Below are 17,843 nucleotides of genomic sequence, written 5' to 3'. Positions count from 1 at the left end.
TCCAACATTTATTCTGGAAGCTGCTTCTGCAGGAGGAGTTCAGATTATTCAACTTGTGCTTTGCTGGCTGTTCCCCCCTCCCCTTATTTTAATGATGTTGTGGAAACTCTTCTTTCTGGTGCTGTTGCTGATCCAGTTGGTGCAGATCACATGAGCAGCATTCCCAGGGAGACTGGGTCACCCAGGAAGAGAAATCAGCTTGGGAAAATCACTCCTCTCTTTTCATACATCCTTGTTCCTCCTCCCCCTGTCCTCTGTGTGTCTGTCTCACACACACACACACAAATCAAAAAAAGAAGGTGGAAAAAAAAGGCAAAGAAAGCTTTGAAGGCTTAAATCTCAGATGTGAGCTTACTCCAGCTTTTATTGCCCCTTTTTTTTTAATCCAGAAAAGCTTATGTTCACTCAAAATGGCAATTACTTGAATCTAATTGGAACCATTTTATGTAGCTCCAGACTCGTTGCTTGATCTCAATAATAAATGAACTTACAACATATTTTTGTTACTAAAGGAATTGTAGTTGGGCAGGCCAAGTCATCAATCATGATTTCCTTTCGCAGGCTTAATTTGAACCTCATTTGCTTTTGAACAAAACAAGGTCAGCTGAAAAGTTGGCTACTGTACCTTCAGCTATGGCAGGGAAGAGAATGTGGCTCCTACAGATTTTTACATTCTGGTTTAGAAGTTAAAGATTTTAGCTGAGATTTCATTATTAAATGAATTTACATTTCATTTACATATAAAGGGAAAGAATGTATTTGTAATGTAACGTTAGAAGTTTCAACCCAGATCAGGCCCCCACTAAGCAAAGTGCTGTGTACATGCTCAAAGAAGGGATTAATTTTCAGACAAACCAGCTCTTTGAACCTGTTTGCTGCAGGAGCACTTGTTTTGGCAGAAGGGATGGAGCGGGGCTGGGTGGCTGGGGCTGGGAAGGAGGTATCCCAAGGGAGAGTCCGTGTCAGCCTGCACTTTGATCAGGTGTTGGGCACCCAGTTCTCAGCAGCCAGACTCGCTTCAGAAAGCTCCTGTGCTGAATATAGGGCAAATGGAGAGAGGAGGGAAGGGTCCTTCATCTCTGGGAGAATGGCCTCTGGAAATGCAAAGCCTGAGCCCAGACAAGGTGTTACCAAGCTGCAGTGTGTATGGGAGAAGTGGCTTCTCCTTGGTTGCACAGAAGCCCAGGGACAGGTAGTGCTTAAGTGGAAATCACTGATGCTCTCTGCCCAGTTTATGGCTTGAGAGTGAAGGATTAAAACTTGAATGAGACTCGACTGACTAATTGTCTCTAGTGGACAGATTCCTTTTGGGAAGGGATTTGGGACAATGTGTGGGGAGATAAATAAAAACATGCTCACATCACTGAGCCGTTTCAAAAAACCACCAAACCAGCCCACCCCAAAACCCCAAAGATTAAAACCTGTCCCAAAAGGTGGTGGCCACATATCCTCATGTGGCACCTGTGCTTTCTGCCAAGCAGCTGCTCAACCCTACTCTTCTCCCCCTCCCCAGAACTGCCTCTCTCCTTTCACAGAATCTCAAGGGCTGGAAAGGACCTCGAATGATCATTTAGTCCAACCGCCCTGCCAGAGCAGAGCCACCTAGAGTAGGTCCCACAGGAACTCATGACCTGACAGCAGAACAGCAAACACAATTGCTCCCTAACCCAGTCCAGGGAAAATAGTTGGTTACCTTAAATGCACACAAACGTTTTATCCTGATTTGGAGGATTATATTATATGAGGAGACCTGAGTTAGGAAGTGGTTGTGCATGTGAAGCAGAGGAAGCACTAACCCTCAGTGAGGATGTGGGAGGAAAAGGTGATCTCTTTCCCTGCTCCCTGCAACCAGAACAGGGTTTATGGCTTCAGCATGGCAATCTGATAAAGAGGATGCCAGTCACAAGTTGAGTGCCAATTTGGACCAGCTTGTGAACCAATTTGGACCAGCTTGTGAACCAAATGCAGTGCAAAATGTGCCGTTATTGTGCCAGTGCACAGGTCCATTGATCCTGGCAAGGCTGTGCACAGGTCACACACAACAGCCCCTCTGTGGGAATGGCTGAGCACAGGCCACAGCCCCCCAGGAGTCCTCAGGAGCCCTCTTGCCTCCCCACAGCTCAGCAGCATCCCCGAGTCCCATCCCATTTCGGTCCAGGCCTGCCCCAGAGCTGCTCTCTGGATCACTGCAACTCCACTTTCAAGTGGTTTCCCCTCTAGGCTGCTTTAAATGCTCCCTTATCAACAACTCCTGTATAGATAAAAGGGGTGTTCAACGAGGGTATGAAATGATGATCAGCTGACTGACATGATGACAGTGTTAATCTATGTCCTGTGCCCTCCCCATGGTAGCTGGCCCAGCAGAGGTAAGCATGGCCTTGGGCTACACCTGCGCTGGTAAACAAAGCAGTGCCTGGGAACATTTTTGGGCCCAGCCAAAAACCAGTGAGTGGATGCCTTTGGTATGCTTTTGGGCCAGGCCAAGGAGCTCTCTACCAAACAGTTTCTAACTGTTCTAGCATTCCTGGGACCCAAGCAACAGTTTGCATGCAGCCACCCCAGTGCAGGAGCTCACAGGGAAGCAGGCTTTTCCATGCCAGCTGGCCTCCGTGCCCAGGAATGTTCCCAGACTCACTTCATTTACTAGTAGAGATGTAGCCTTAGAGGAAGAGATATAAACAGCACTGTGGGTCTAGCTTGCTCCCATGGTATTTTGCCCTGGGCTTTGGAAGAAGAGGATTTTGTGTCTCTGGAAATGCAGTGGGCCCAGGAGGACAGTGAAGCAATGTGCTGGTGGAACGGGAAGGAAGCAGGGAATACATTTTTCACCATGTCGTTAAGCTTGGGCAGTGATGTGTCAGGTCTCTTTGGTATTGCTGGTCCTGGATTTCTAGGGAATGCCCACCTCTTAAGGTGGGTATAAATAGTGCTTGCAACACAAGTGAAGGAAAAGCTGCAGTTTTGAGAAACTGGGGAGAAACTAGAGACACTGTGCCCCCTGAACCTCAGTTTCTGGCCTGAAAGCCTTGCCTTGTGTTGGCTTTGTGAGCCCAGCCTGGTGACTGAAGCCTTTCAAGCTGCAGGTGTCAGCTTCCATACTTCACACCACTGGCCTAGTAAGGGTGAGACAGATCAACTTCCCTACAGTTAACTTGGGGATTCATTCCCCCCCCCCCGCTTAAGATAGTATCCAATGCTGAGGTTACTTCTGCTTTTAAGATGTGAAACACTAACAGGAAAGCTCTAAAGCCTCTTCATTTGGGTGGGTTATTTAGCCTTTTCTGGTTTTATTACATGGTTTAAAACAAAGCAGTGGTATTCCAAACCCCTTTGTCAGTAGCAGGGCTAATGGAGGGATTGCCAGAAGCAGTTACACCCTCTTTGAGGGACACTGAAAAATGTTATTTCTCTGAACACAATGGGGATAGTCCTTCTGCTAATCTGCAGCTCTGACTAAAAATGTTTCATTTAAACGGTCACTATGTGGCAGCACAGGAGCCTCCTTTCCACATGGGGTTTTGGGAAAGCCACAAAGCAGATCAAAAGTCAAAGAGATGGACTTTAGCTCCCCAAGCTAACTGCTGCAGTGTCTGATAGCTAATGTGTTGGGATTGACAGTGCACTGTAATAGCAACAGATAGCTTGGACACATCATTTGCCTGCAGAATGGGTAAATCAGAGCTTCATGCACCAGGACAACTTTGCCTGAGCAGTCAGACCAAACACATCCGTGAAGTCTTCAACTCCTGCCTTTTGTCATTGCTTTGGAGTTAGTGGCAAAGGCAACCAATCCTTGTAGCAAGTCTACACAGACACTCTTCCATCTCACTGCAGCAGGACAGCTGAGATGTGCAGTTGCTGAGATTCATATGCATGCAGCAGACCAGCACAGGGCACGTGTGTTACCTTGACCAAATTTGGTGGCCTAATGTACACGATGCATGGAAGCTAGCCTGGCTCTTCTAGATAGTGTGGATTTTCCAGCTGAGAACCTACAGGCCTATAGGGGAAATATTTAAAATAGGAGCCATCATCATGATCCAGTGTTAGAGGAATTTTGTGTTCTAATGAAATTAGAATTCATTATTTCTAATGAAAACAAACACATAAAATATGTGTTCAGCTGCCAGGATACACATGGCAACGTGGTGCAAAAGGGCACTCAGGCAGGCTAGCTGGGAAATCACTTTGGCATAAAGGAAAGAAACCTTTATTTCATCATATACCTGTTTATTCATTTGTAGAAATGCTTTTCCACACGTTTGGCCCTGGTAAAGTCAGGTTGTTTTATCAGAACATGTCCAATACTGAGAGAGGGAGGGAGGATATTTACATATTGTTACAGTGGTGTATTTGTTTTCATCTATCAAAGTTCCTTGATATTAATGTCTGACATTGTAGAAGTTGCTTAGGGAAAAAACAGATAGAAAACAGCCTAATTTTTAAACTGCTTTTGTAAGGGAGCTATTTCCCCAGCAGCTGCAGAAATGAATGTCACATTCAATTGCACAACTTGGAATTTCAGTTTTCCACTGGTATGGAGAGAGTGGCCCTGATTTTTTTTCAAGGATTTAGTCACCAATTTAATTTTTAGGTCCTTAGGGATCTTCTTAGGCAGCGTGAGCATCTGAACCAGGACTTGCAGTATGTTCAAAGTTATTGGAGGTAGCAATTTTGGGCTTGTGGTGATCTTGCTCTTTCCCTGATTCATGTGCTGGCTGCTTTTTCTGGCAAAGAGGGATGGGAGAGATTCTGAGGCAGTTCTTTTTTTTTGTCTTCAAAAGCCAGTGTCTGTCAAGGCTGGATGTAGAGGCTTGTGATGTACACAGGGCAGCAGAGAGCAAGTGAGAAGGCCAGAGGTGCAGATTAGATGGAGTTCATTCCATGGTTTCCCAGGTTGGTTGGTTGGCTTAGTATTGTGATTTATTTTAAAGGAGTTTATTCTACATCCAGGTTAAGTGTATGTGAATGTTTACTGAGCATGAATTCTGTATAGAAAACAGAAGTGCAGGAAAGGGCAAATCTCCTGCAGTAACACAATGCACCCATCCTGCAGCAGGGCCCAAAGAAATGCAAAAGGCAGGAGGGCACACAAGCAAAGAAGCTACCAAATAGGAGTTACAGGGTGGTGGTTGAAGCGAGACCTGTACCCATCAGAGCTTCTCTGGAAGTTGGGCAGAGCTGGGAACAAAGGATGGAATAAAGAAACTTGCAAATGACTTTAAGTCCCAGTGTGAGGCAGGTGCAGCAGCTGAGCACATGTCACAGAGCCAACACAAAGCTTTACTATTACTTTGTGTGGTTCTATCTAGTTTTAAGAGGATATGTAACAACTGGAATGATAATGACCCAAGAAAACATGACTTTACACCAGAAAGTAAAATCGCAAGCATTCATTATCAAAGGCATCCTGGCAAAGGAGTGTTAGAGAACAAGAGTGCCTGATGATGCAATGGTTTTCATCCTGCAACTGAGCACAGAAAACCTTTTCATATGCCCTAAATCTGCAGCTACAATAAAGCCTTCATACAGCCAATCTGCTTAAACAGAACGTCACACTTGCCTTTATTTTCTTTTAATTGCTAACCATTATCCAGTTTTGCTGCTCAAATATGCACTTCTTAAGGCAATATGCGTAACTTTATATTATCCTCCATCTTACTTGACGTCAATATCTCTGCAGTGATGAAATTGTAAGCTCCTGAAGTGGACCATCTGTGACGCAGCCCTTTCTCTTTTATGTGGGGGAACACCCTCACCTCATTGTCTTCCTAACCAGACTTATATAATTAGAAATCCCTCTTTGCTCTTTGACTGCAATAGTCATCATCCCTCTCTCTTCATCACTTAAACACTCGAGCCTGTACCACCAAAGTCAGGAGGGGTTTTGCCACTGTCTTTAAGGCAAGATTGATCTCTGAGATTCCAGATATTTGAGATTGCTGTTGGCATTAACCATATTTAGCCTCAAACAATAGCAGTGTTTAACTCTTAGTGCTTTTACTTGAAGGTCTTGAGGGTCAAGTGGGGGATCAGCCTGATCATCCCCATTTCCAAGGTAGGGAAACTGGGGCACAAAGAGATGAAAACAGGCACTTTTATCACTGGGAAGAGAACTGAGAACTCCTAAATCTGTCAGGTCACTGCCTACTGAATCTCCTTAGCCATGCAGTCTGTGACTGTTCATACAGCACGTGTACAGAAATGGTGTCAGTGCCTAGGAATCTCTCCAGTAACCTTGGTTCTTCTCCAGGCTGTTCAGAGATGTCATAGCATGCTTTCACCTCTTAGTGATAAAAGCAGTCACAGGTCAAACACTGGATTTTGACATTTGGAAGTTTGTAGCATCAAGGAGAAAACAGTATAAAAAGAAAGGTTATTATGTTGGCCTCCCTTTTTGCTCTTTCCCCAGCAACTGCATTACAAATTGTAGACATCTGCCTTACAAATACAAGTTGCACAGCCACCTGAACTGCTTACTGCAGCCTGTATTTGCAGATGCAACACTGTTAGGAGTAACTGTTAATTGTTCACTAGCATTGGAGACATGCTGGAAATGTAACAAATGCTGGGTCTGCATTGCATTTCCTGGTCAATTCCATCTTCCTTGCCACTATGGGATTTGATGAATGAAATTGAGACTCACTGTGAAACAGAGCAATGGCTTTGAAGAGCTGCCAGAGTTTCAGCAAAGGTGAAGAAGAAAGAGACATTTCTGAATAAACTGCCTTTCTCTTCTTCAAAAACAAATCACCATCTTGTAAATCACCTTCTCAAGTGAGAATCCACCCTTCACAGAACAGAGACGGGCTGTGCAGCAGGGACAATTGATAGATGTTAAAAGACAAACCACCAAAAGACAAACATGTCTTCAGAGAACAGTGTTAAGTAATATTTTAAAGAATGGCCACACATCATATTCACACAGGGAGCACAGTCCAGGAACAGAAAAGCTTTCAGATAATCTCCACCCGTTACGAGGCCAAAACCAAAACATCACTAACACATCTTAACTCATTTTCAGAAGTCACCCCTCTAGCATTTGATGCTGTACCATGTATATGTTTCATACTTCAGCACAGATTTTTTTATCAAGGGGTTTATTCACTAAAATGTGGAACATGTATGAAAAAAAAAGCTCACTGCTATTAATATTTCACGTCTCACATACTTGTCATATCCGGGGACAGTGCTCTGAAGTGGGATTTGTCAGAACTGCTCAGCGTTGGTCTAACTGGTCTGCTGAAGTGAGGATTAAAACTCTGGACCTTCAGCAATGCAAGTGTTTCTGCAGACCCTCATCTCTTAACTAAACCAGAAATTAGATCATTTTGGTAAGGATTAGAAGTTACCTTTAAGAGACCCTAAGTGAAGACCTATTTCTCATCTAGATCTTCCAGATGAAGTTTTCTGCCCATAGCCATCAACAATGATGGCTGCAATTTTACTGGGTCAGGGAAAAACAGTCATAGTGAAAGCATATAAATGAGATTTGGCACAAAGAAAATGCTGGGTGAAAACAGATCTCTTTTTTTTCCCCCTCTAGTACTGAAAAAGGACTTTGACGGTTCTGTAGAACTTGCCATTACTTGGATAGTTTTCTATCATTTTACTAAGCAAGCCCAACAACACCTGAAGTTGAGATGTATCAGCTGTGTTTGGGTCCTGAGAAGGAACACCTGGATCTGAAACCTTAGCAGCAGGTGCCACCAGTTGAGTAATTACTGGCTCAACACCTCTCCCTCCCCAAAAACCTTAAACAAAACAAACCAAAAAAAAACCCCCCAACAAACCCAAGAAAGTAAAAAAAGAAAGTGCATGTGGGAAAGAAGAAAGACACTAATCAGTCCAGTCAACTATACAAAGCTCGGGAGCAGGGAAATGAAGTTTCACAAAGGAGATTAGCAAGTGTGCACAGCCAGGTTTCCTAAAACCCCACGTCTCTACCAGATCTTTTCACTGTAAATGGTGGTTTCTCTCTCTGGCAGGAGTTTGGCTGGAGAGCAGGCTTGATCTGAAAAGTCACTCTGTAAAACTAAATGACATTGTGAGAGGTCCTGTGCTGGGGCTGGATCTGTAGCTGATGTCCTGTTGAACTCCTCAGAGGGTGGGAGCAAATGCGGCCAGTTGAGCTTCTGTTTCTCTCGGGTGCGCTGCTGCATGGGGAAGGGGATAAGGATGTTCTGCCTGCTGCAGAGGCTCGTGCGGGGAGCTGCAGGTCTGGGTGGGCATGTCCTGGCGTGTTTGTGCTCCACAGACCAAGTGCTACCTTTGTCCCTAAACACACCTGTCTGTAACGTTCTGTCACGGTAAAGATGCTTCTGGAGTTGCAGTGGGAGCAGGCCTGAATGCAGGAGTCAAAGGCAGTGGGCTTTGCAAGGGGGTACTTAGTTGGTTGTTACGCCCATGAGGCATGAACTGTAACTGGACCTCCATGGATAACACTTTGAGGGCCTTATTCCCCCAGGGACTGGCTGAAAGGAAGCCAGTGTTAAGAAAACTCAGTATGGGGAAGGTGCTGGGGCACTGCTGAGGTGCTGGTACCTGTGCATTCAGGGAACATGTGTGCTTTGGGGTTATCTTTTGGGACCTCATGGAAACAGATGGGAAGGCAGAGTCATTGTCTCAGCAGCTCCTCTATCTAAATAGACTGAGAGATGACAAACTGTAGAGGGGGAAGGTCTGTTACTGCAAAAAGAACAGCAGACTTTGAGTGCCTGTTTATATTTAAAATCAGAGAGGGGCAAACCTATAAGACCCTGTTCGTATCAGATCAGAGCACACTGAACAACCACAAACAGGTTTCTGCATTACAAGGTGCATCATCCTAAATAGAGAAAGCTCCTGGAGATAAGGCGAAGCTGGGCATACAGTTACAGCCTATGCTCCAGGCACAGGGAGTGAGTGTTGAGGCAAGAAAGGACTTTTTCCTGGCATGACCCACTACAGATTGAACTGGAATGGCAATTAGAAGTTGAAGTGCTCATTTAATGTCAGTGATGTGTAAACTACATTGCCATTGTTATTTTAGTGCCGATTTACATAATTGGCATACCCTGAAGTCACACTGCACACTTTCAGTTCATGCTAAAGACTTGCAGGAAGTCATAAAACTAAACATTATCTCTGGTGGAACGCAACGGAAAAGTAACTATGCTTTTGAGGGATTGCACCTCCTTCTGTGTCACCTCTCACATCCTATGTGCCCAGCAGTGTGCAAAAATCAGGTTAACAAGAGTTGGGAGCTGTTGTCATGAAGGAGCTTTACCAGCTCTTTAATTGCACTGGTGTAGTCGTAAGGTGGTATGTAACTCACTATATGAGCAATGACATTTCCCTGGCATGGCTCAAGTCACTCTAGCATGATAGGAAAGCCAAGAGACGAGGGTCCACAGGAGGAATTGCTCCAGTCCAAATGTGCCGAATTCCTGCATCAAATCAGTGTTTTTCCTACATGGAAAAGTTGTGAGATGGAGGGAAAAGGCCGCTCCCAAAGGAGGAGCTGGTAATGGAGCTGTCTCAGTTGTTATTGCTTTAAATCCTCCTCCGCAGTAATTCAAGGTGTCAAAGGCTGTCTGTGTCTTTTGCAAATGAAGCCCCTGAGAGGGACTGGGAAGGGGGTGCAGCACAGGGCGCTCACCTTGCCGGGAAGGAGCCTGGGCTAGCACCGGGACCCTGGCTAATGACCGCCTGCCGATGGCTTTGCCTTTGATGAGGACCCTAAATCGCTGGGTATCGCATACCTATGCAAGAAGGGCCAGGCCCCACCGCAGAGGCCGAGCAGACTGACGAGAGCTGGAGCACAGAACGCATCCCTACCCACAAGCTACTACATCCTATCGCGATCCAGAGATTTGCCAGTTTGGCAAAGGGCGCGAGGGACGGAGCTGGCATTGGGAGTGCAATCCCAGCGAGTGCAATCCCAGCGAGTGCCGGCTGGCTTCTTTCGCCCTGGCCGCCGCCGTCTTCCTCCGAGTTCGTGGCGGGCGGTGGCGGCTGCAGAGCGGGGCAGCGCCGGCGTGGGCACGGCCGGGCCGTGGCGCCGCGGGGAGCGCGGGTGAGCCCCGGGGCAGGTGTCGGTGCGAGGCGCGGGGCCGTGGGCCGACGGAGGTCGGTTTGTGATGGGGTTGCCGTTCCGGGGCCGGAGATCCGCCGCGTTTCCACCACTGGAGGGCAGCCCCATCTTAACAAAACCCGAAGCCTCGTCTATCCTCACGGCCGGCCGGTGCTGCTGAGCCCGCGGTCGGATGCACCGCGGCAGCAGACTCTTCCCAAGCCCGGGTGCTCCACTTTCGGAGAGGAGAGCGAGGAAACCCCTGCCACGGTTTCCAGCCCTCATCCACGGTGAGACCGGGCTCGGGCAGCAGACTCGCGCTCAGTGTCGCTGCTAGGGGTAGGGAAGAAAAGCAAAAAAAAGTATATATATATATTTAAACTGCTTTTAAAGCACCAGGATTCTCCCGATACCTTATGTGACCTTCGCACCTTACCACCCCGGCAGCCTGGGGCACGGTGCTAATCCGATTTGCGGCGGCGGAGCTCCGGGAGCGCTCGGGGCCGTACAATGGGTCATTGTTGGGCCCGACCCGGTCCCGCGTCCCGCTACGGGCGGGCGTACCCCGCCACCCGCAGAGGGACCCGGGGCCGGGCCGGTAGCTCTTCCCACACCGGATCGGAGGAGGATAGGGGGAGAAGGGCCGGTGCCACAGTTTAACGGGATGGGACCGGACACCCGCCCCATCTCTCATCCCGGCGGCACTGCGACCCATCTGCGGCAGCCGCGGCGCGGCCGGGAGAGGGAGGGAGGGAGCGGGCGAGGGAGGAGGGAGGGCAGGAACGAGGGAGGGAGGCGGCGTCTCCTTTAAAAGCCGTGCGGGGCCGCAGCCCGCTCCCACAGGGCGGCTGTGATTGGCGCGGGCCCGCGAGCCTCCGGGGTCGTGACATTGCCGCGCAACAAAAAGCCCCGGCGGCGACCGGCCACCCCCGGCAATGGTGCGGTGCGGGGCGGGCGGCGGGCGGGCCGGCGGGGCCAGCGGGGCCAGCGGGCCGGTGCCCTAGCGCGGCCGCAGCACGCGGGCCGCCACCGCCGTATCTCCACCCTTTTTTTTTTTTCCTTCTTTTCCTCCTCCTCCCTCCTTTCTTTTTTCTTTTTAAGGGAGCGGGGAAAAGTCAAGCTTCATCTTCATGTTGCTGCTCAGTAAATGTCCGTCTGTCTGATGCGGGTGATGCAAAGGACATTATTTTTGAAAAGGAGCCTTTTAACTCCGTAGACACGTAGGGACCCATTCACGGGCAGGCACACGCACGCACACACACGCGAGGAGGAGGAAGAAGAAGAAGAAGAAGAAGCAACAAGTTTTCGATCGCTGCTTTTTAAAAGGGAGAAGCCCTTCCCTGGCCGGGACTTGCCTTCTGTCTCCTCAACCAGCTGCTAAAAGTATGTTTCTGAGGCGGACTGTACTTCAGGGAACTTCTGTTTTCTGCTCGGCAGCTGTAGAGGAGCAGCAACGAAGTTTGGAGTAACACCAAGTGATGCGGGAAAAACACCCCGAGAGCAGAAAACCCTCCTGCAGACACAACCCCCGCTTCTGCACACAGGTATAGCTCCGGCGGTCGCAGGTCCGCTGAAAGCCGCCTCCGCAGGATGACTCCGTGGGCCACGGCGGAGGTGCTAGCGCTCTGGAAGAGAGGGGGGACGGGACACTAATCATAATAATCCAGCGCAGAATTTCACGGGGGAGAATATCATCCTGTGGGTTTGGCTAAGGACGTAGCAGGATTTGTACGTTCCTCCTTCCCCTTCTTCCACTCCGCCGAGGGAAAATAGCTCTCTCCGTTGAGGGAAGCCGCTGCCGCGGCGCGGCACCCCGGCCCGGCGGTGGGTGGCGAGCAGGGGGGTCGGGACGGGAGCGCAGCGGGGAGGTCGCTTCGCGCGTCGGCGGGGCGCCTGCCCCCTTCCTTCTCCCGGCGCTGGGCGCCTTCCCCGCGGAGCGATCCCGGCCGCGGCGGCGGGAGGCCCGGAGCGGGCGGGCACACACCTGCGCCCCGCCGAGGGCAGCGGCCCGGCCCCGGCGGAGCCCCCGGCCGCGCTGACAGCGGCCGCCCCCTCCTCCCCTTCACCTCCGCGCCGCTTTGTTGCGGATGGCCCCGCTGCGCTCCCCCGCCCCGTCCCGCCTCGCTCCCTTTGATCTCCTGCCACGGGGATTTTCGTGCCTCGCTCCGCCGCGCGCCGTCGAGCACCTGAAGCGGCCCGACGGGGCCCCGCGGAGGGAGGGGGGCGGGAGGGAAGGGGGCGCCCCGCGGCCGCCCCGCCGGGTGCCGGCCGGGCAGCGGCGGCGGCCGCTCGCCATGGTCCGAGCCGCGGAGGCCAGGCCGGGCGCCAGGGTGGGACCCACCTGCGGGACGTCCCCGTCCGCTCTCCCCCCCCTCCCCGCGGCGCGCTCCCCCGGCGCGGTGTCCGCGCTGACTGGCTCCCATCGCCTCCTCCTCCTCCTCCGCGCAGGTTGATCATGGTTGCCGCGACCCGCTCCCTCCTGGCGCTGCTGCTCTGCCAGGTGCTGCTGGGCGGCGCGGCCGGCCTCATGCCGGAGGTGGGCCGGCGGCGCTTCAGCGAGACGGGCCGCGCCGCCTCGGCCGCGCAGCGCCCCGAGGACCTCCTCAGCGAGTTCGAGCTGCGCCTGCTCCACATGTTCGGGCTGAAGCGGCGGCCCAGCCCCGGCAAGGACGTCGTCATCCCCCCATACATGCTGGACCTCTACCGGCTGCACGCGGGCCAGCAGCTGGGGCAGGCGCCGGCCCTGGGCTACTCGCTGGAGCGCGCCGTCAGCCGCGCCAACACCGTCCGCAGCTTCCACCACGAAGGTAGGGGCGCGCGGGGCCGGGGGCGCGCGGCGGGCGCGGGCCGCGCTGAGGGAGCCGAGGGAAGGGGGAGGGCCGGAGGAGGAGCGACGGGCGGGTTCCTGCCCGGGAGCGCCTTGGCTCGGCCGCCGGTAACGCTGCGGGGTTCGGCTGAAGTTGGGCGAGTGTGCTTCCAGCACCTCGGCTGTGGGCTCCGGGGCTTCTGCTCTGCCCCTCTCACTCCGCAAACCTCCTTTCTTCTCTTCCCTCCCCCCTCCCCCCCTTGCGACGTGAGGCTCCGGGTTTCTTTACATTCCGCTACTAAAACGGAGCGGCTCCGCATTAAGCCTTCCCACAGATGGCTTTTCTTTTTGTGAGGCTAAAGAGCAGGAAAAGTCTCCCTGGTGCGCGGCTGCTGCGGAGGTTTCTAATCCTTATCTAATCCCCGTGAGAGATCAATGAAAGCATCAGTCGCGGCCTCCTCCAGCGCTCCCTCACGCCGCCGTCGAGGCGCGGGTGCGGCCTGGCCTCACGCTCGGCCTCCCCAGCCGCCAGCGCCCGGGCTGCTGAAGGCCTTGGGGTGGCCGGGAGTCCGGCTCCCGCCGGCAGGCAGCCAAGCCAGACGCGGCCGCCTCAGCAGCACCCACCCCTGGGACAGGCCCTCACCCCCCGTCCCAGTGCGTTCCTTGGCTCAGGGAGCCAAAGCCGTCGCTGCGGCGTTGGCCACGGCACGGGTAGGCCCGTGGAGCCGGTGGTGCGCGTGTCGCTCGCGTGCTCTTTGGGAAACGTTTCCTCAGGTTGTAGTTGTGCCTGACTGCTAGTCTGGTGCTGGCATGCAGTGGCCTCGCTGTAAAAGTAATGAAAACGCAGTTTTTTCCCATGCTTTTCATGCAAAACTGTGTCAGAAGAGAAACTCCTTAGCACTTAGCGTTTCTGATGGATAGAGGGAGGTGGCCTGGGAGAAGTGGCTGCCTTATGACAGAGAAAAGAGATGAACGATGAAATGTAAGCTCTCATCGTCTGCATTTCCCTAGGTGGAAGGTAAACACTTAGCAGGGAATGGGGAAAAGCCAGTGCGTGGGTCATTCATGTTAAACCTGAGAATGGCAGGCAAAGAGCTGTGCAAGAGAGGAGCTGAAAAGGCAAAGTTTATAGCTTTTAGGCAAAAGTGGAAATGTGCAGTTTGAAGTAGTCACACTGGTGCAGCAGAGACTGGTTTTGACATAAAAGCTAGCCTGTAATTTTCACAAAATTTGGAAAGAAAACCGATGCGACCCTCATTTTTTCACAGAGTTCTCACTTCATATTAGTGGCTTCTCGAAAGCCCAAGTTTGTCTTGTGGCTACTCAAAACATCTGCATATTTACAAATATTGGTCTGGTTCTGAAATACCGTAAAGCTGAGCCTTACCTCATGCAAAAAGTCATACTGCATCCCACAGGGAACGGTTACATGACTAAGAACTGCTAACAGCAGTTTCCCCTTAGAAAGTGAATGTTTCAGCAGGCTGCTTAGCACCAGAGCTTAAAACCGTGATTTGACAGAGATTTGTTTTGGCAAATACTTTTAGTTTCTTCAACATCTGTAGCAACAACACACTTCTTAGCAACGCTAGATCTGTTTTACTCCCTCTGAAGCTCCATTCAATTATTTGTTGATTCAAAGGTGAGAATGGCCTGGAGTTTAGTGACTTTTTAATTTGTGTGTGGTTTTGAAAACCCGTTGTTCAGAAGCAGCTCTGTTTCATTATCTCCTCACCATCCACTCTGTTTTAGCTGTCAAACCTTCCTGCCATTTTTATGGCCCTTTTGGGTAAATATTAGGGCATGGTTCCTAAAGTGCCTTTATGGAAGGCACCAAATCTCTAAGTTGAAAAAATCTATCCATTTTTAAGTCACCTAAGTTGCAGAGTCATGATAGTGTTGAAGTGGTTAAAGATAGAACCACCTTCTTGAAATAAGCAGCAGTGCAATAGTTACCTGAAGTCCTCAACCAGTTGTAATGATTCTCAACAGTCTCCCAGTAGCTATAGTGCTTGAGTTGTCTCACTAATGTCCTTGAATTCCAAAGTAATGCTACTGTGCTTCTTGCCACTTGTTATAACCGCTTGGAATGCGAAGGGCTCTAGTATTCAATCCAAATGGACAACAATGAATGAAACCTTCTGAACTTCGTGCTATACGTGCTCACGTAAATAAACAGGAAGACAGAGTATTTTCTGCCCGAAAGTTGTCCGGGTCTTGTACGTCACACGTGCTAGCTGTCATTTGAAAGTTGCCAAGAGCAGTTTGTTTGCTTGTCTCAGTTCCTCATTGCTTTCTCTTTATTTTCTCTGTTTAATCAAATTAGAAGTTTTGGAAGAACTGCCAGAAACAAGTGGGAGAACAGCACGGCGTTTCTTCTTTAATTTAACTTCCATCCCTAATGAGGAATCTATCACCTCAGCTGAACTCCAGATTTTTCGGAAGCAGGTGCACGGAGCCTTTGAGAACAACAGCAGCTACCATCACCGTATTAATATTTATGAAATTATAAAGCCAGCCACAGCCACCTCTAAGGACCCTGTCACAAGACTTTTGGACACCAGGTTGGTGCATCATAATGCAAGTAAATGGGAAAGTTTTGATGTAACGCCAGCTGTTTTGAGGTGGATTGCACATGGACAACCTAATCATGGGTTTGTGGTAGAGGTGGTTCACTTGGACAAAGAGAACAGTGCCTCCAAGAGGCACGTTAGGATTAGCAGGTCTTTACATCAGGATGAAGATAGCTGGTCTCAGCTCAGGCCATTATTAGTAACGTTTGGGCATGATGGCAAGGGACACCCGCTCCATAAAAGAGAAAAGCGTCAAGCGAAACACAAACAGCGTAAACGCCACAAATACAGTTGCAAAAGGCATCCGTTATATGTGGACTTCAATGATGTGGGGTGGAATGACTGGATTGTTGCCCCACCGGGGTATAGTGCCTTTTACTGCCACGGGGAATGTCCTTTCCCACTGGCAGATCATCTAAACTCAACAAACCATGCCATTGTTCAGACTTTGGTCAATTCAGTGAATTCCAAAATCCCCAAGGCTTGCTGTGTGCCGACAGAACTGAGTGCTATTTCCATGCTCTACCTTGATGAAAATGAAAAAGTTGTATTAAAGAACTATCAAGATATGGTTGTGGAGGGTTGTGGGTGCCGCTGACACAGCAAATACATTAGACAAATACAAAAAAAACCCCAAAAAAAGATAAAAAAAAGAGAAAAAGCTGACACTTTAATATTTCCCAATGAAGACTTTATTTATGTAATGAAATGGAAAGAAAAAAAAACACAACTATTTTGAAAATATATTTATGTCTACGAGAAAAAGTTGGGAAAACAAATATTTTAATCAGAGAAATATTCCTTTAAAGATTTTAAATGTATTTTAGTTGTACATTTTATATGGGTTTAACCCCCAGCACATGAAGTATAATGGTCAGATTCTTATTTTGTATTTATTTGCTATTATAACCACTTTTTAGAAGAATAGCTAATTTGTATTTATATGTAATCAAAAAGAAAAAAATATAGGGTTTGTACATAATTTTCCAAGATTGTAGCTGTTTCAATTGTGTGTATTTAAGTCGAAAAGAATACGTGGAAGGTTACTATGGCAAAGTGCATAGCACATTTGCTTTCTGCTGTGCTACTGTTAAGGTCACAAGTTCAAGTCCAGAAAAAAAAAAGTGGATAATCCACTCTGCTGACTTTCAAGATTATTATATTGTACAATTCTCAGGAATGCTGCAGGGTGGGCTGTCCAGTCCATGAGAACTGGCATCCTCTTTAGGTGGAACATTTGGATAAGAACCAGACGTTGCTGATCTAGTATAAATACTGCTATTCCCAGCTAATTTGCAGTGTGACTGTAAGAAGGGCCAATAGAAACCCTACGGGAGGTGGGGGTGGGGGGAAGACCGAATCCTTTCTAGACCTACAGAAAAGTGAATGTTTGATGTTTCTTTTAAAAGTCCTTCCTTTAAAAGTCCTGGCCAAATACAAAATAATAAAAGCTAAAATGTCTTTTTTTTGATGATGATGGTGACTATGTATGCTCAAGAGGAACACTTAACCTTATTGGTACCGGCCCTTGCCTTTAACAGTTGAAAAAGCATTGCATACTTCCTCACCTCAGATGAGAGTTCACTTCTGTGGAGTGTTATAGCAAAATTAATCTTCAATTCTTGCCCTACACGCAGCAAACTGTTGTCATATGCAGCCTCCTATCTGATGGTTTTGCTGTTTTCCAGATTAGCTTGTCTTCCTTTCCAGGGTTTTGTGTTTGAAAGCTGTTTTGTTGGGGTTTTTTCCCCCAAGTGTTTAAATCTATTTCAGATAATAAATCACAGAACTGATGTTTCTTTCTGAAAATTCCAGTATGTAAGAAAAAAACGGTTCATTTGTGCAGTCATCACAAGGCTAACTTGGCTTACATCTTATCAAATCCTACGTGTAAGGGGCAAAAGCGGGATTTGCAGCTGGCAAATGCAGCATTGAAGCTAATACTGAGGTGCCTGTTGCGTGTTAAGAGACTGGTGTGGCAGTCAGGTTTCTAGCTGCAGAACCTGGGATGGATGTGCAGAGGCTGGATTGCTCGTTTGTGCTGAAGTAGGAGAGCAGGGCAGTAGTTTCAGCTGGCTTCTTGGTGATCTGCTGCAAAGTGTACTGTGCCTGGATACAGAAAGGAACAGGGTTAGGCTGCTTGTGATAAGTTCCTGTCTGTTGCAGGAGCTCTGCGCTGTGTTCAGCAGATACAGAACAACTCTGCTGGTAACTCCAGAGGTGTCAGAGCCCCTTGCCCCATGTCATAGCTACTTTTCTGGGCTTGGTGAGCTTAGACAGCACTTCCTAAAGCTGTGTGTGCAGCTGGCCTGTTAGAGACCTCTGGAAGTCAACTCTGGCAGTCTCTCATTTGGGCCTCATACTAGCCCAACTTTGTATTGACAGAACCCACCTTGTTCTCATGGCCCTC

The 17,843-nt window shown here is 49.2% G+C and overlaps 1 protein-coding gene across 1 annotated transcript; it reads left to right on the top strand.

The window, feature by feature from the left end:
- Positions 1–10,884: 10,884 nt before the first annotated feature.
- BMP2 (bone morphogenetic protein 2) lies at positions 10,885–16,904 on the top strand. Its single transcript, XM_061989259.1, has 3 exons — positions 10,885–11,598; positions 12,503–12,861; positions 15,187–16,904. Exons 2-3 carry the CDS (start codon positions 12,510–12,512, stop codon positions 16,029–16,031), a joined length of 1,197 nt encoding a protein of 398 aa, XP_061845243.1. The 5' UTR covers positions 10,885–11,598; positions 12,503–12,509; the 3' UTR covers positions 16,032–16,904.
- Positions 16,905–17,843: the final 939 nt, after the last annotated feature.

This window comes from Colius striatus, chromosome 2, assembly GCF_028858725.1.
Source record: "Colius striatus isolate bColStr4 chromosome 2, bColStr4.1.hap1, whole genome shotgun sequence".
NCBI lineage: Eukaryota > Metazoa > Chordata > Aves > Coliiformes > Coliidae > Colius > Colius striatus.
Note: the sequence above shows the minus strand (reverse complement) of the source record. Positions and strands in the feature narration are given on the sequence as shown.

Excerpts from the sequence above, each read along its gene's own strand:
- BMP2 (XM_061989259.1), top strand. The coding sequence starts at position 12,510 with ATGGTTGCCGCGACCCGCTCCCTCCTGGCGCTGCTGCTCTGCCAGGTG. Across the intron at positions 12,862-15,186 it reads CCGCAGCTTCCACCACGAAG|AAGTTTTGGAAGAACTGCCA; the intron begins GTAGGGGCGCGC and ends TAATCAAATTAG.